This window comes from Notolabrus celidotus, chromosome 6, assembly GCF_009762535.1.
Source record: "Notolabrus celidotus isolate fNotCel1 chromosome 6, fNotCel1.pri, whole genome shotgun sequence".
In the NCBI taxonomy this organism is placed as follows: Eukaryota; Metazoa; Chordata; class Actinopteri; order Labriformes; family Labridae; genus Notolabrus; species Notolabrus celidotus.
Genome location: NC_048277.1, coordinates 706,440 through 725,114, shown reverse-complemented (window position 1 = coordinate 725,114; position 18,675 = coordinate 706,440). Strand labels below are relative to the sequence as shown.

The 18,675-nt window shown below is 42.4% G+C and overlaps 1 protein-coding gene across 1 annotated transcript in view; it reads right to left on the bottom strand.

The window, feature by feature from the left end:
• Window positions 1-14,148, bottom strand: part of galnt18a (UDP-N-acetyl-alpha-D-galactosamine:polypeptide N-acetylgalactosaminyltransferase 18a) — a 332,261-nt gene extending 318,113 nt beyond the window's left edge. Inside the window, exon 1 of the mRNA XM_034686506.1 lies at window positions 13,639-14,148. Coding sequence (XP_034542397.1) covers window positions 13,639-13,882 — 244 coding nt within the window. The 5' untranslated portion in view covers window positions 13,883-14,148. The remainder of the gene's footprint in view (window positions 1-13,638) is intronic.
• Window positions 14,149-18,675: the final 4,527 nt, after the last annotated feature.

Below are 18,675 nucleotides of genomic sequence, written 5' to 3'. Positions count from 1 at the left end.
GGTGTTTTGGTTTAAACAGCGACCCTGTTAACTGGAGACTCTCAGCCGGATGCATCCCTCATAAACGTCTTTAGACGATCATTAAATATCTGATGAGGATATTTAGAAATCTTAATAAAAACTAAACTAGTTTGCATTCCCAGGAACTCCCTCTGTGTTTCAACAGCTGTGTAAACTCCACAAACACTGACACGTTCAGCTGAAGGTCCCCAGTTTACAGGGTCACTTTTAAAACCGGAACACCGGGAGGAGAGACGCATTCACGGTGGGCTGAGAGAAGACTACTGTTACAAGCTGCTAAATCAAGAGAATCACAGCTTCTTCTTTTGAAAAGTACACACACATACAAAAAAGATAGAACAAATAAAAACTAATGAAAGAAAGAGAAATGAAGAGAATCACAGATGTGTGTGATGTTATTGTGGACGGAGGGAGGAATAAAAACACTGTGGTTAATCTACCAATCAGACACGTTCAGCATTGCAGGCCCTGCCCCTCGAAAGTCCCTGGACCTTTGAAAAGTACTACCCCCCTAGCAGGGGCTTTTTAGGGGGGGGATAATCTACCCCTGACTAAATTTAGACCCTGGGACCAGGGGTAAAGTTCCTCCAGCTGAAAAACGCCTAAATACATATGTCCATCTGATTTTAGGACTTTTATGTTCTCAGTTCTTAGCAAGTGGGGCAAGAAGTTAAATTTGGATCAATCATCAATCTTTCTTTATTTTGTATAGCACCAAATCACAACAAACGTTATCTCAAGACGCTTTTACAAACATAGGAGGTCTAGACCACTCTATGTCAAATTATGAACAGAGACCCAACACCAAGACAGGGTAAGACTCAGTCTGACCCCCCCTTAATCCATCATGAGCATTGCACATCGCAGTATTTAGCTAGTTACAGTGGTGAGGAAAAACTTCCTTTTAACAGGCAGAAACCTCGAGCAGAACCAGACTCATGTTAGACAGACATCATGCCTCGACTGAGTTGGGTCTGGAAAGACAGATAGAGGGGAGTAAGAGAGAGAGGTGATAGTGATGAGACGAGTCGTAGAAGCTGTTGCCGCTGGAGTCCAGCACGTCCGTATCAGCTGGAGTCCAGATCTTGCCTCGAGGTCCCCAAACATGTCTCCTGAAAGCTCCCCTGGAACACGACTTCATAATCTGCATCCTGTTGTCAGGGATAAGAGTAATGAAGTCACGTGGAGGAGGTGTAACAGAGTCATGAAGTTTTAATCTGAAGACAGTTACACTCCTGGTAATGTGAGCGTCACACCTCCTCAACCTGACAGGCCAAAACAAGGGGACAGGAATGAACTTTCCAATGATCTCAAACCGTACGGTACCTTTCCTTTGCATTCAGTGGTGGGAGAGAGCAAGTGAGGGAGGGAGGGCAGCTCTTTAACATTAACAGAAGGTGAAGTCACACTTGATTTAATATGTAAGCCCTGTATCTCTAGGGATGATCCAGCAGTTTTCAACGTCCACTTACATTAGTATTTTCTCTGCACTTTTTTATCTGCATTACTTCGTATTAAACTCAAACGTCTTACGGAGCAGCTGGCAGGGGGAGAAGGATTGATTCCTCTGCACAGATGTGTCGGTGCACCTGTGTGCTGCAGTGTCGTGGCAGCTGTAACACACTGATCTGAGTATGATTACAGAGATGGGATATTATCCACAGATAGATTCACAGGCTGTGACATCCACACAGATCTCACACCACTGCCATGCATCTTTGATGACACCACGCACACAACTTAGACTGCGGCGCACACATAAATACACACAGGGTCTCAGAAGTCCCACCTCCACCCTGCACACTCCTCCTCTTCAGCAAGCTGTCGACATACATCAACTCGCATTGATTCATACAGAGATGACTAAAAATAAGACTTGTGCTTGGCATTAAAGAGAGAAACAATGCAGAACATGGAATAAAACACAACAGCACCTGTGAGGAAACAGACTGTCAAGATACAAGTCTGACAGAAAGTCCTGAATGTGGCAAAGAAACAGCTCCTCTCATGCTCCTGATCAATGTGTTGTTTTCATACCTATGAGGTCCTGCTGTTTGGAAACAAATGTGTTGAAACGGGAATCATTTCATAACCCAAATCTTCTCCTCACTAAGCCTCTGCTTCAGCACAGAGGCAATGTAACATGGCACCAGGCAAGGGCCACCTGACACCATCAGCAGGGCCAGGACTCCTCGTTCTGCTGAGCCAGCTCACACTGAATCCTTGTATCGTGTTCCATGTAGCTCTGACATATTCATGCAAATATACATAGAATCAAATATGACATGAGAATTCCTTTTTAACAAACTATTTAGCATCATTTTTTAATTATAATTATTATACACTACCAGTCAAAAGTTTGGACACACCTTCTCATTCAATGTTTTTATTTATGTTAATTGTTTTCAACATTGTAGATTAATACTGAAGACATCAAAACTATGAAATAATCTGGTTTTACCATAATCTGGATTACAACAGTAGTCAAATAGGGCTATCCATTGTGTACTAACCCTACCTCTGAACAACACAACTGATGGTCTCAAACACATTAAGAAGGCAAGTCATTCTACAAATGAACTCTTGACAAGGCTCATGTTCATTAGAAACCATTCCAGGAGACCACTTCATGAAGCAGACTGAGAGAATACCAAGAGTGTGCAAAGCTGTCATGAAGGAAAAAGGGGGCTACTTTACAGAATCTAAAATATAAAACAGATTCTGCTTTGTTTAACACTTTGTTGTTCACTCAATAATTCCATATATGTTCTTTCATAGTTTTGATGTCTTCAGTATTAATCTACAGAGTTTACAATCATTACAATAAATACAAACCCTTGAATGAGAGGGTGTTTCCAAACTTTTGACTGGTAGTGTATGTAAACATTGAAGTCATGTTAAAAACTATAACCAGCTGGGTTCTGTTAGCACAGACAACGACAATGCCAAATGTATCTATGTGCCCTATTAGGGTTTTTTTTTTGGCTTCCTAATATAATTCAGGACTCAATACACCCAACAGAAGATATTCAGTGTCACTAAACTACACATTTTAGAGATACATGTCCACAATAGCAATGATTCTCCTGTCAGCCTTGATGGTGTTTAAGTTTAAGTTTAAGTTAGTTGTTCGAGGCTCTAAAAGCTTTTGTGACATGCTGTGGAGAAAGACATTCCTAACAAGGGGAAAGGGTTTAAGGAGCCTTGGAAGTCTTTAATGATTTAAAAGACCAAAGAGAGAATCTTTAAACACTTAGCATTGCTGTGGGTCCCGAAACAAATGTTTAGTTCAGTACCCCATGCTTCACTTCTACAAACCCAATGACACCAAGAATACAGTCTGTTTCTGACACTACAAAATCCTTCCATGGAAACCATGTTGAAGCTCATTGTTAACACGTGACAGTTCTCATGATTAATGCATCAATGTGTCGTCCGTACATATGGGCAGACATTTTCATATCTGTGGACATCTTGAATTCACTTTGAGAGCTTTTATATTGGGGATGAGTATTTCAAGCCAAAATCCCCCCCACTGTCAGAATCTGTCTCAATCTTTATGTCGGTGTTTCTGTGACACGGCGTGTCTGTGTACATTTTAAAGCCATGCTCAGTCTCTGGAAATACGTGTGTAGTAGTGTGAGATTCAGAAATGGAGAAAATCGCAGCGACTGTCTCTAATGTTTTCTTCTTCTTTTGCTTTTTAATGCAGTTAGCATTCAAACAGCCTGAAGACGCTCTGTAGCCACCGTCTGGCAGGAATACCATATTAGGGCACCAGTAAAAACAATGAAAAATTGTACTTTTAAAATGAGAAAATATTCAAAGTAACTCTTTGATTTTTACAAAGTGAACAAATATTAGAAGGCCCAAAATACATTGCTGATCTGCTGTTACTTTATGAACCACCTCGACCTCTGAGGTCATCAGGTACTGGTCTGCTTTCAGTCCCTAGAGTCAGAAGGAAACATGGTGAAGCAGCATTTAGTCATTATGCACCACATATCTGGAACACACTCCCTGAAAGCTGCAGGTCTGCTCCAACTCTCACCTCTTTTAAATCAAAGACTAAGGCCTTTTTTTTCATATTATTTTAGCCTGTACATATTAGTCAAGCCTATTTGTTGTTTCTTTGTATTTATAGCTAAGGTTATTGTTATTATATTTTTATTTTATTTTTTATTGTAGTTCTTATTCTTATTCCTATTCTGCCTTGTACAAAGAGAGCACAGTTTACTGAAGTCAAATTCCTTGTGTGTTCAAGCATACTTGGCGAATAAAGCTGATTCTGATTCTGATTCTGATTTTTTATTTGCCACTGCCTTCCTATCTTAGCTCATTTTAACTCACTTTAAATTAAAATTTTAATGTAATTTTTAATATATTTCTAATTTTCCTTTTCTTTTCTGTTTTATCATATTTGTCATTATAATTATGTTCTTTTATGCCTGTCTGAATGTTTCCAATGCTTTTAATGTTTTAATGTAAAGCACATTGAGTTGCCCTCGTGTATGAAATGTGCTATACAAATAAAGCTGCCTTGCCTTACCTTGCCTTGCCTAGAATATTCAAAAATCATTGCCCATAATTAGCTTTTTGTGAGGTCAGTTAGTAGAAGTTAAAAAAAGGTGAAAGTTCAGTAACCTAAAGGTGAATTTGTAATCCGGGCAGCATTTTGTTCATCCAAGAAGAGACACAGCTCTGTGAAGAACACAAACCTTTTTTATTCAGGACTCAAAGGTGGAAAACTTACAACAACACAGAGCTAATGAATGGAACTGTGCAACCTTCCTCTTTTCAGAGGAACAGGAACACTCAGTGCTCAAGTCTTAATATTGTCATGGAACACTTTTTCATGAACAACTAAACTCCTGAGTCAGCCTCCGCTTCAATGTAGGTGGGAAAAAACTTTTTTATTTAAATCCAAGTGCACTGTGTTTTGTTTTTTTCTGCTGCCTACCTAACGCTGTGTGTGTGTGTGTGTGTGTGTGTGCATGTGCAGTGCTGAAGTCTGGTCTTATTGTATCAGTGACAAAGCAAAAGCACATAAACACATCACCCCCCTGGCTGATAATATAATCTGGCTCCAGCTCCGAGGACTGAGCAGAGTGACGAGGAGGAGTGTGCCAAACACTCTGCCGGCTAAATTTACTCACCCTCTGTAACCCTGAAGCCCATGCAGATTCTTTTAGTACTTCTGAACAGCACCAGTCTGCCATTCTGCACGTTCGAAACCAGAGCGCTTTGTACCACACAAACATGTTTCTGCACAGAGACGGTTTGGAGGGTTTAAAATGCTGCATTACAAAAATACTGATGACGGTGTTGATCAATTCACACAGGTGTGTGTGCAAGGTTCTTATCCCTCATTACATCTTATCCCTCACCCACAGAAGATGATGTTTCACATTCACCACCTTTAAGAAACAAATACTGAATAACTTCCAAACTCTGTATTCCCTGTCAGGAGCCCAAACAGAGCGCTGCTAGTTGATGCCAGTCGTATCCTGACACTCTGACCAAACAGTCTTTAATAACGGGTTTTACTTCCTGTTACTACCTGAGCTACCAGTGCAGCGACATACAGAGCATGGTAGTCCACGTTTCTGTTAACAAAAACTGGTTCATCCATTTTCTGTGGCATCTGTTCAAATGTAGATGATTTACATTAAAAATGCTCGGCACATAGAGAAACTTAAAATTCATTAGGACTGAGGGTTTAATTAAGTACATGAAAGAGAAATACCCTGCTGTCTGTTTGATGAATGAATGTCCATTCATTAGCATACATTAAAAATACTTTGTGTAAAATGACTGCTTAAGTATTGCACTTTGAGTTTCACCACCAGCTTCACTGTGCCTCTGTCCCGAGTCAGATTAAATGTATTTTGAAACCAACTTCACTTTTGTTTTTCAGTGCTGAGTGTTTGAGTGTGAGTCAGTCCCTCCAGGATTTTGCAGGATTTTTGTGTGATTGTTGCGTCCCAAAAAGCCTGATTTGTGACAGCTTTTTGAAAAAATTGCAGTGAAATTTGCGATTTTTTTTTTTTGCTTTTTTCCCCCAATAACATCTCAGGGGCAAGTAAATATGCTAAATTGCAGTTGTTTTTAGAAAACATTCTTGATGTGGCCACTATGACTGTTTTTGATTCTCTTGATTCACAGAAAAATGCCATGAAAGGACTACATTGCACTGTAACGAAGAGCCTTCGTTACTCATGATGGACGGCTGTTGTGTTGTAAATATTGCACAAGGGTTTGGGCTCACGGCACTTTAATAAACAGCACACAGTATAGATGGCACTTTGCACTTTATTAGCGATCTTTGCACAGTACATTTGCACATTGCGTATTTGTTGTTGTTATTTATTGATTAAGGAATTAAGCCGGAGTTAGGCAAACCATAGTGTGTGGTTGAGGTGTAGTGGTCCGGGGGTTGCTGGCGTGGGGGCGCTGCTCCACCTGAAGAAGAGAGGAGAGTTAGAAGGTTCCGCGAGACGATGTTTAACGTCAGCACTAAGTAATCATGTGTGCAGTGTTTAGGAATATGTGCGTGGTTGTATTAACGTTAAAATGTGCCAGGGCGGTATCAATCAATCAATCAATCAATCTTTATTTGTATAGCGCCAAATCACAACAAACGTTATCTCAAGACGCTTTTACAAACATAGGAGGTCTAGACCACTCTATGTCAAATTATGACCAGAGACCCAACACCAAGACAGGGTAAGACTCAGTCTGACCCCACCTTAATCCATCATGAGCATTGCACATCGCAGTATTTAGCTAGTTACAGTGGTGAGGAAAAACTTCCTTTTAACAGGCAGAAACCTCGAGCAGAACCAGACTCATGTTAGACAGCCATCATGCCTCGACTGAGTTGGGTCTGGAAAGACAGATAGAGGGGAGTAAGAGAGAGAGAGAGGTGATAGTAGTAGTGCAAATAGGTCGAAATTGTTTGTTTGACTTACCTGGGGTTGCTGTTCTGTGTCCGCTCCAGGGTGTTCCGGTTAAAAGATTCCCCGAGGAACGGACGCCCAGATAAAGGTTCCGGGGTGGGACCAGAGCACAAATTCGTCAGGGGGGAGTCTGAATTTGGCGGTGCAGGAGAATTAATTAAAGGGCATGTTTTAGATGTATTTTAGGAAATGTGGGAATTATGAAATGTGGTTAATATTGTGGACATAAAGTCAGAAACAGGGGAAGGGGTCTAAGTTAAGGGAGAGCAGAATAAATAATTTGTGAACACCTCCAGATGGTTTGGTCCAGGAGGCCAATTAGTGCCACACTATAAAAGGTGCCAGTTATAATCTGTCTGGGTCGTTGTTGGTTGGTGTCTGATGTCACTGTGGCTGTCTGTGCAATAAACCCGTATGTGGTACACCTGAACCACCGCCTATGATTTTGTTCGTCATGCCTACTGTATCCTCCAGCCGCTAAAGGGTCATTCTAACATGCACATTTACGACGGTCCCTGAATGCACCTCGCAGCGACTGATGCACAGTCAGTCAGTTCACGGCACTCTGAAATGAATCTGCATCTTTGATGACTAGGAGTTGATCAAAACTTACTAAATGTGTCTGATGTTTCACCAAACTGGATTAAATCAAGCTGTAGATGAAGAGCTTTTTATGGTAACCACGGCAACAACGTCAAACATCAAATATTAAACAGACGTCCCCCGGTTGTGTCTTTGTCACTAACACACACCGGGGGTAAAAATCATCAATGAAGATGAGACAGATGCATGGAGGTGAGGAGAGCTGGTTCATAAAGCACACCTGCTGCAGGTAGAGACCAAGCTAACACTGAGCCCCTCAATCTAGAAATAACAACGTTGTCATGGTCACTTGTCCTGCCTGCTGTCCCCTCTCTTCATCCATTCTCTGTGCGTGTTTTGTTGTTGTAAAGTGCCGATCAAGTGAGGACTTACATTTATGTTCCAAGGAAGTGAAGTTGATGATGAAACTGATGACGATGACAGGGGCTGAGGTTGAGCTAATTGGTCAAATTTGCGGGAAAGTTGTGCTGATTGTATAAAATTGCAAGGCCGCGAAAAAATCGCGCTGATTGGCTGAATTTGCGTTGATGGTTGCGATCGCGGAATCGCAACTTCCTGGAGGGACTGGTGAGTACTGATGTAACAGCAGAACTGATGCAAGCAAAGTTTGTCAAAGTTGACGGGGTTAAAATAATCACAGGGGGAGGGGTTTATGTGCGCCCCATGTACAGAGTAGGGATGGGTATTTCAAGCCAAAATACTGTTCTATAATCATCGGCACCTATTTGGCGATTATTCGAATAATCACCCCCACACACACACACACACACACACACACCTGTCCTATTAACAGCCCGTTTGTGTGGCAGTCTGCAGCAGCAGGACAAGGTGCTGCTAGTCGTGGGCACTGTCAGCATCTGTCTGGATCTTTATGTCAGTGTTTCTGTGACGCAGTGTGGCGTGTGTGTTTAATTTATACAGCCATGCTCAGTCTCTGGAAATCCGTGTGTAGAAGTGTGAGATTCAGGAACAGAGAAAAGGCGCTGCGACTGCCGTGAATGTATTCTTCTTCTTTTGCTATTTAATGCAGTCAGCATTCTTCTTCTTCTGTTTTCTTTAAGACGCCCTCAGCCACCGTCAGGCGGGAATACCGTATTACATCCAGGCACCGGTAAAAATTATGAAAACTTCCATCCATCCATTTTCTTCCGCTTATCCGGGGTCGGGTCACAGGGGTAGCAGTCCAAGCAAATTGACCCAGACATCCCTCTCCCCGGCGACACTTTCCAGCTCCTCCTGGAGAATCCCGAGGCGTTCCCAGACCAGGCGGGAGATATAATCCCTCCATCGCGTTCTGGGTCTACCCTGGGGCCTTCTCCCAGTTGGACGTGCCCGGAACACCTCTAAAGGGAGGCGTCCGGGAGGCCTCCTTATCAGATGTCCGAACCACCTCAGCTGACTCCTTTCGACGCGGAGGAGCAGCGGCTCTACTCCGAGCTCCCTCCGGATGTCCGAGCTCCTGACCCTATCTCTAAGGCCGAGCCCAGACACCCTTCAGAGGAAACTCATTTCAGACACTTGTATCCGCGATCTTATCCTTTCGGTCATGACCCACAGCTCATGACCATTATGAAAACTTGCACCTTTAAAATGAGAAAGTATTCGTAGTAACTCTTCGATTTTTACAAAGTGAACGAATATTCGAATAATCGAAAATCATTGCCCATCCCTAATACAGAGGCTGCAGACCTCGTCTCAGCTGTTGCTGGCTCGACCACTTGCTGCATGTGTTGCCCCCCGCTCTCTGCTCCCCACACTTCCTGTCTCTCTTCAGCTCTCCTGTCCAATAAACGGGAAAATGCCCAAAAATGTAACTTCAAAAACAACAAATCACAGGGAGCCTAACTGTTCAGTGACTCAGTACAAAGATACAGAGAATCCAAAGTACTGTTAGTAACTGTGTACATGTGGGAATGTGTGTGTCAGCAGAAATGTATCTCTGAATCTGAAATGATGTTTGCTCTCTCTGCAGTATTCATTCAATCCCTCTGATTAGAAGAATGTTCTTAACAGTCTTACTCTGCGATGTTTGATAAATGAAGGCCTTATCAGTCCAAGAAATGGTGTTCTCTAGCTGTGCGCCAGAGGAGCGCTCGTCATGTTCATCATCACAGCTCTGCAACAAAGAGCATATTTTCCTAATTCCTACAGTCCTTCAGTTAGCGAGCGGTGTGCTGTCCCATTTAGAACAGGATAGAGTTTGTCCCACTTCTTAATGTGTGTTGACTCACTGTATCGCTCTGAGGAGGAGAATTAAAACATGGAGGCCCAGGTGGGGATACTAGTAGCTCTGTGTGTGTATAACTTGAACATTTTATGAATGAACTGCACTAACCTCTCCCACTGATAGTAAAACGTGCTAATGTGATGTCTGATAGAAGGTGGTTACAGACTGACGTGATCCAGCTGATCCAGCTCTGACCTGAATACCACTGTTAGACCAATGACTCAATCTGATTCCTGAATTTGGGTTGGACTTTAAGAATTGGCCAGAGAGGGCTATAAATGGGGCAATGATGCAAATCTTACATTAAAATGGGACACTCGCTATCAAAGGACTGGATACTTCACTCACTTTGAAGAATCTAAATACAGCAACAACCAGCTCCGACAGGACTCCCTGACGGGCTTGTGACCAACCTGCAGGGACTCTTTTTCATTAGCTGCTGCAGTGAATCATTCCCAGGAAGAGATCAATACAGGTGATCTGAGCTTATCTTATAATAGGTGATGGAAACCTTTGTCTGTCACATTCACCTGTTCCTCTTTTGTCCTGCAGGCACTATGGCTGAGTCCAAATCAAGCAGCTAGCTAACAGAAGATGTATGTTCAACTTAGGGCTGGGCGATATTGAAAATGATGTTATCATGATAAAGTATTTCATATCAGTGGATATCAATAATTATCACAATAAATATCAAATCATGATTTCATTTAAATGTGAAGTCAGATTTTTGCTCCTGAGTGAAAGTTGAAGACAGTTTGTTAGTTTGGATCTGGATTTAGTTTCTGATGAACTTCTTGAATCCATCATTTCTGACGGTGCTAACAGGAAGCAGGTCTTTAATGTAAGATGAGATTTTTGTGATGTTTTAGTTTATAGATTCTTATTTTTCTCAGGTTGAGGTTATTTCCATAATTTGATTTAAATTTACAACAAAGATATATCAAACTGTATTCTGTGTATCAGTTTATAGAGTATTGTTTTGAGTTGTGCTCTCCCCTTTAAGATTACTAAGGGTTACAGGCAGAGGGATGTTGTTTCCCACAGTGCAGTGAATGCATCACTGTTATTCAGTGTTCACTTGTCCTACAGTCATGGTGGACATTGAACGTGTTCACAGCAGAAGTTGTCTCTGTGCTCTTCCTTTACCCACATCCTGAAAGTAGATTTAATGAAGTGTATGAAGTTAATAGTTAACTCAGAGTCGACTCAGTGTCAGACTAACGACTCTGCTTTGAGCTGCTAGGTTTGCAAGGTTACTTCTACCCACAATGCATCTCCACACATGAAAGCTTGGAGCTAGGGTGTCTTATGACAGGCGTTCCCAAACTTTTCATCCCACGACCCCCAAAATATCGGTGCCAAAGACTTGCGACCCCCACTGTCCCTCAAAGTGATTTAATGTGTCTTCATTTAGCTGATCTGCAGAAAATGACCCTACCTATAAGAGCATGTGTCTGTGTTTCCTGTTCCATCCTGTTCACTAAACCTAAACTTAGGAGTCAAAGTCTATATTTTTTATCATGATGGGTAAAATGTACTGTTTTTAGATAACTTTTTTTTTGAGAAGGCATCTCACTACCCCCCATTTGTGTCTTGCAACCCCCCAGGGGGTCCCGACCCACATTTTGGGAACCCCTGTCTTATGATATCAGAGACTAACCTGGTCCTGGTGATGAGGAGCAGACTACAGAGATCTGGTCAGCTCAGTCCTCTCAAACATCAAGAGCAGTTTATTTCCATAGCTGTTTGTTTTCATGTTAACCCCACACCCACTCAGGTGGCATCACTCGAGGGAATCCACCAGGTGTCACACACATGCAGCTTCCGCTCTTCAACATGCAGCTGCACACCAAATCATTGAACTAGAGCAGGGGTGTCCAAAGTGCGGCCCGGGGGCCAATCGCGGCCTAAGGTCCATTTATTTATGGCCCCAAGCTTCCATCTTAAAATGTGTTATTTTATAGCACAGAAATTAATCACATTCTGAATCATCTGTACATTTGCAGTTTCTTTCAAGCGCACACACAAAACTAAAGTCAATCCAGAAACGTCTCAAAAAGCTTCATGGACTACTCGTATAAAGCCAAAGCACTGGGAATTCTGCAAGACAGCAGTAAAGAAGAAACACAAGAACTCTTAAAGTTGACAGGTTTTCAAATTAATGCTTTTATCATGATGTGAGAATGTCCATCAAAGTTCAGAAGACACAAAAGAGGATACAAGACAAGATCAAAATTAGGACATCTTCCAGAAAAGGCAAAATTGGTGCATAAAAATTGTTTAGAACACAGGAAAAGAATGATTGTGTTCTTAAAATGCTGTCTGCTGATCAGAACAGTCTTAAAAACAACATGAAAAAGAAGTGTGATGAAATGGAGATTGTGATCCTGCCAACCAAACTAGACAAACACTGACTGCAACGGATAAAAATCATCGGTGTCGACCTGCCCCCCATCCAGGACTTGTACCGGTCCCGGGCCAGGAAACGGGCAGGTAGCATCACCGCTGACCCCTCACACCCTGGACACAAATTCTTCAAACTCCTCCCACAACCCGCCATAAGAACACTTTCTTCCCCCAGGCTGTCACTCTGATGAACACTAAACCATAGCAGTGTCATACCTGTCAGATCAATACTCTCTGTAAATATACATGTAGATACACAATGCAACAATTCTCCAAGCAGAATTCCATATTTCTATTTTTTGTATTATTTAACTTCTATTTTTATAATGTAAAAACTACCTCTGCAACTCACCACTGCACTTTATCATATTATTTTAGCCTGTACATATTAGTCAAGCCTATTTGTTTTTTCTTTGTATTTATAGCTAAGGTTATTGTTATTATATTTTTATTTTATTTTTTATTGTAGTTCTTATTCTTATTCTTATTCTTATGCCTTGTACAAAGAGAGCACAGTTTACTAAAGTCGAATTCCTTGTGTGTTCAAGCATACTTGGCGAATAAAGCTGATTCTGATTCTGATAGGAAAATGAATGAAAAACATTTTCCTCCAGAAGATAAAGTTTGCTAATGTTTGTGTGACTTGTGGAGAACTGGGGTCTACCTAGTTACTGATTTATTGAGATAAAAAGTAAAATAATTGTTATTAAATAAATATTTCATATATAACTTTTAGGAGTCCTAAGTCTCAGTAGGAGCCACTGGCCCTAAGGTATTCTGACAACATCAAATGTGGCCCTCTTTGAAAAAAGTTTGGACACCACTGAACTAGAGTCTGTTGTTTGTTGGTGGCGTTGCTCTCAAAAAAGTCTAAATTTCCTAATTCCTCAAAGTGTAAAGAATCACTAATCATTCTCTGAACCTAAATAAAATAATCTGAAGTATGGGATTAGAAATATAAGAAACTGAGACTGCTTCTAATATGTCTCCCACAACTCAATCAATGTTACAACTGTTCGTTTTATCTCTTGACTTTATCACTTTGTGTTTTCTGAACTCTGTGTGCACTTGGTCTCTGAAAGGTGGATTTCAACTGCATGAAAAGTCTCTGAGATATTTCAAATCTGTTCTCTGCTGCAGCTGAGTAAGAGTAAGGCTGAGTAATGACTTCCTACTCCACACCAGTAGAATGAGAGGAAAAGGATCAAAGCTGATTACACGTGTCAAGAGAAAGGAAGGAAACATCACAATCCAGAAACTATTTCAAGAAGCCCTGAGTACTCAGAGTCTTGTTTATGAAGATGACCCGATAATGGATGATGGACATGGGTTGCTTCAAACTGTGTTTCTAAAGGGAGTGTGTGTAAACTCAGATAAACCTGGGACCTCTCTGGAGGCTTTGAACAGAAAAACTGTGCTGACCTTTGATGTGCTCATTGACGACGCTCTCCAGCCGGTCCAGCCTCTCGATAATCCTCAGTGTTTCCCCTTTACTGTCCTCCTCCAACTTTCTCTCCGCCTCCCCGCCGCTCTCCCCAACTTTGGGACCCCCGTTGGCCACATAGTTGGTGATCCAGCCGACATAAAGGAGACACACGATGTTGGTCATGCCGCTCAGGATCACACATGTCGACACCAAAGTTTTAGTTCTCCTTGTGCACAGCATCACGACATCCCTCCATGGGCTTCTGGTTCCCGACGCGTGCAGGCAGGTGGATGAGGAGGAGGAGACGCACTCGAGAAATGTGTCCGAACGAAACTACAACGAAGCGATGCTGTGCGTTCAGTCAGCCTCTGCGCTCTCTAATCCCGGCTGAGGCATTGCTGAATCCTGGGATCCGGGCTTGGAAAGCTTTCCTGCCGTTAATGAGAATATTTCTGATAATAACAACAAGGAGAGAGGAACCCCGCTGAGCAGCCGGCGACTCAAGCTGCGCTCAGCCGCTGCAAAGCTGTCAGACGCAGCGCTGCAACCCCCCGCCAGCCTGGAGTCCTCGCACAGGCCAATAGGAGGGGAGGGGGCGGGCTCTGCTCCTCTCTGCCTGCCCCCTCACAGCGAGAGTACACGGAGGAGGAGGAGGAGGAGGAGGAGGGAGGAGGGGAGAGGGGCAATCCAAGGAAACTGAAGTACATCGACCCAGCAGTGACTGATGGGCGCCGTGAGGTCCCTGAAAGGAAACAGGTGCTTTTATGTAAAGAGAGCTCTGTGCTGGTGTGTGCAGGTTTTTTGACTGCGTGTACTTCTACTCCAGATGCAGGTGTGGTGCAGCACATGCACAGCACCTGTAGCGGACTGTAGCGAACTTAGAACAGCTGTGTGTCATTTTTAAGATAGAAGATAAGACAGAGCCGGCCCTAACCGACATGGTGCCCTGGGCAAGATTTGAACTGGTGCTCCTTGTATTGTAACCAACTCCAACAATCACATCACACATACACTGAAAGACAACTGACATCCAGCTTCATGTTTTACAGGTTTCCTGTGTTTTAAAATAAAAATGACATCTAAAAGAACATTAATAACATGGTAATAACACTGATATTTAGCAGGAAAATAATTATAGAATTTAAAATGCATAATGTAATAGTAGTAGAATGTATTCAGTCATTATATAACACAATCATTTTCACAGTGCAGACACTTTCAACAAAGCAACAGTCATGTATTAAAGGTGACATATCATGCAAAATGGACTTTTTAATGGTTCTCTACCTGAAATATGTTTCCCTGGCATGTCTACAAACCCCCTGAGAATGAAAAAAATCCATTCTGCCCCTGTTTTGATTTCTCCACCTTTCTGTAAATGTGTGTGAAACGAGCCGTTTCAGACTTCAGTGTTTCTGTTACGTAACAACAATATCCGGTCTGTAACAGAGTCAGAGCTCAGAGCTTGTTCAGCCCATAGACTGTATAAAATAATACTCAACCCCTCCTCTGTTTTTCATTCCCTGCACACGTGTGTGCTAACAAGGAGCTTAGGAGGGAGGCATGCTAGTTGTAGGCTGTCTTAATAAACACAAAGGTCAGTTTTACTCCCCACGTCTGCAGATTTGAAGATCTAGTGGATGATTTTTATTTATCATGGATAAGTGCTAGCGCTAGTTAGCATAGCTACCTGTTTGTAGCTGTAGCTGTGTACCAAGACACACGTCGACATACTGACAAATAAAACAACAAGAAACACTAAATCTGTGACCAATGGTTCAGAAAGGTCCTGCTGCAGGCGCCTCTCCGTCAGGATCAGATTCTGGATCAGATTCAGAGGGTTGAAGTAACGCGGGTCTGTGAGCAGCCGTGTATATTCAGCCAACATGTAAACATTAGATCAATGTGCTGGAGAGCCGAGGCCACACCCACTTCTTGAGGGGGCGTGGCCAGAGAGAAAACAGACTGTTCTGAGGAGGACTGAAGAAGAGGGTTTTAAAGGCATGCCAAAATCTGATTTCAGTGTGTTCAAGTGTTTTTTTGAGATTAAACTTTAAAGACATGTTTTGGGGACCTCTTAGACCAATATATTTTGATGAAAAAGAGCGTAATATGTCACCTTTAAGTGATGACTGAAAAGGCAGAAGCAAAATGTTTATTTAAAGCTGGGGTTGGTAGTCAGATTTAGATCCACTTTTTGTTATACTGGTTAAAATGATCTTTATGTCCTGATGGTAATCAATACATAATGTGTTCTTAAAAAAGAGTGAAAAAAACCTGCTATCTACAGCCGGAGTAAACCTGGGAAAACACCAACCAATCACCGTTTTTTGGCTCCCCAAATTTTAAACCAATCAAATCCTGTCCAGCCGTTCTGCCTGCCTCCTGCGCGTACATTTCCCTGGCGTGCACTCCTCTGAGTCCCCGTCTCCTGCCTCTACTTCCCCTGACTCTATTTACTGCCCCTCTCGCTCGTCCTCGGGCCTGTCCCCTCAGACCTGATGAGGTGCTTTGCTCAGGACTGTAGTCCGGATCAGAGTCTAAAAAGCTCTCACCAACAAGCAGAATAATTAATGACGTTCAGTAAGTCCTACAGAAATGTAGATGTACTGTAGCGTCCGTCCGGACGCTGTAGGGATGACGATTCGTGAACACGTTGAGTTTTAATAACCGGTCACTGTCGGCCGTGATCACGCCAACCAACAAAACAACAATCAATGTTTGAATGAATGAAGAACTTCTCCTTTTGTCTCTCCTCTCTCCCACTCACACACTCTACACCTCTCCTGATGCCTTCACTGACCGTCAACACTGTAGGAATTAAGAACATCTACACTGAACACGTTTAACAAACAGTAGAGCTGTTACAGTATTATATGTGTTATAACTTTTCTCCTGATATCGTGTCACCATGACAACTGGATAATGCTAGCATGACAGTTGTGAGTACTAACAGCAGCCATGTTTGTTTGTGTTTTTAACTTTCACTATGAGAATGTTTTGGTGAGGACCGGTTTTGAATCAGTCACCATCATATGGTCGAGAATCAGCGGCGCTCGTGCATGTGAGCGGGGGGGGCGTCGTTTTGGAGGAGCTTTGAGGGAGGAGGGGAGGGGTTAGACAGAGTCATGAGGAAAAGCTACATTCAAATTCATGCTGGTTTTCCGAGACTACCAACCCTAGCTTTAAGCCTAGCCTACATTTTCTATCTAATTAAGCTGACATGTTCCAAAGTGCAAGGAAAACAACAATAAAAATATGATTACAATAATAATAGTAAAGATAAAGGTAAAATAAAATAGAATAAAATAAAAATAGAATAAAATAAAAATAGAATGAAATGAAATATGGCATGTTTCTCGTGCCAAAGGGAATTAATGTGGGCTTTAGGGAGACTCTTTAAACCTGTCCCATGTTTAACCTACAGCATGGAGGTTTACTTTGAGTCAATGGAAGGCTTTGTAGGATTGTTCATATTTATTCTGTGATGTCTTTCTTTATTAGAATTGTGATTTTAGCTCCTGGCCTCATGTAATCACTTCAGCACAGTCCCAAGCTGTGTGTATTGCGAGCGTCTGAGTAAATATGTATGTACCTCATGACTTTGCTCCAAGATGCCTCTCATGTGATTCACTTCCCTGCCTCCTTGATTTCTTATGAACACACACACACACACACACACACACACACACACACACACACACACACACACACACACACACACACACACACACACACACACAGAGAGAGAGAGAGAGCTTATCACTGGCCACCTAGGGTACCTACCTGTGAGCTAAAGTAACTTCTGAGCTTCACACCACCAACAGATGGATCTCGCAGTTAAAGCCTCTGGGCTGCTGCTTTCATCTTTGTCTTTCATCCACTGCTTCACCAATCACACACACACACACGCACACACGCTCACACAGACACACCTACACACACACACACATTTCACACAGATACACACGTACACACACGTGGTGGTGAATCGAAAACTCTCCATTCACCCAAGAGCACTCTGGCAGATTCAGCCGACTAGCCGGGAGTATAAATAATGCATCAGATCTGAAATATTAAGGCTCTCTGCTCTATGCTGCTTTCAATCTTGTCTCACTGACTATCTGTCTATTTGTCAGTCTGTCTGTCTCACTGCCATATTTATTCTCCCTCACTCTGTTTCAAAAAGGAGACAAATGTGCTGCATGAGAAGGACATTTGAAACTTTAATAGGATGTTTAAACCAGATGAACTGAACCTGTTTCCACTGAAATGAGCTCCTCATTAACACTTGAAGCCTCTGATAACCCAAATCAACAAAAATGTTCTACCTATGATATTTAGAGTCACATTTACATACTATTATATATATTTAAAGTGTTAGAACTGAACGTTAATCCATTTTTGAAGTATTCAATCAATCAATCAATCAATCAATCTTTATTTGTATAGCGCCAAATCACAACAAACGTTATCTCAAGACGCTTTTACAAACAGAGCAGGTCTAGACCACTCTATGTCAAATTATGAACAGAGACCCAACACCAAGACAGGGTAAGACTCAGTCTTACCCCACCTTAATCCATCATGAGCATTGCACATCGCAGTATTTAGCTAGTTACAGTGGAGAGGACAAACTTCCTTTAACAGGCAGAAACCTCAGGCAGAACCAGACTCATGTTAGACAGCCATCATGCCTCGACTGAGTTGGGTCTGGAAAGACAGATAGAGGGGAGTAAGAGAGAGAGGTGATAGTGATGAGACGAGTCGTAGAAGCTGTTGCTGCTGGAGTCCAGCACGTCCGTATCAGCTGGAGTCCAGATCGTCCACAGCAGGAGGACGTCTACGGCAGCTCAGAGGAATCTACGAGACAAGGGAGCTCAGGGACTCCAGAAAGGTCTATGGTTAGTAACTTTAATGGGACAGGCAGAGTTAAAGTAAGTGATGAAGGGGTTGGGGGGAAGAAGGTGAGCTAGGATCCCAGTGTGTCAGTGTGCCAGTTCCCCCGGCAGTCTAGGCCTATAGCAGCATGA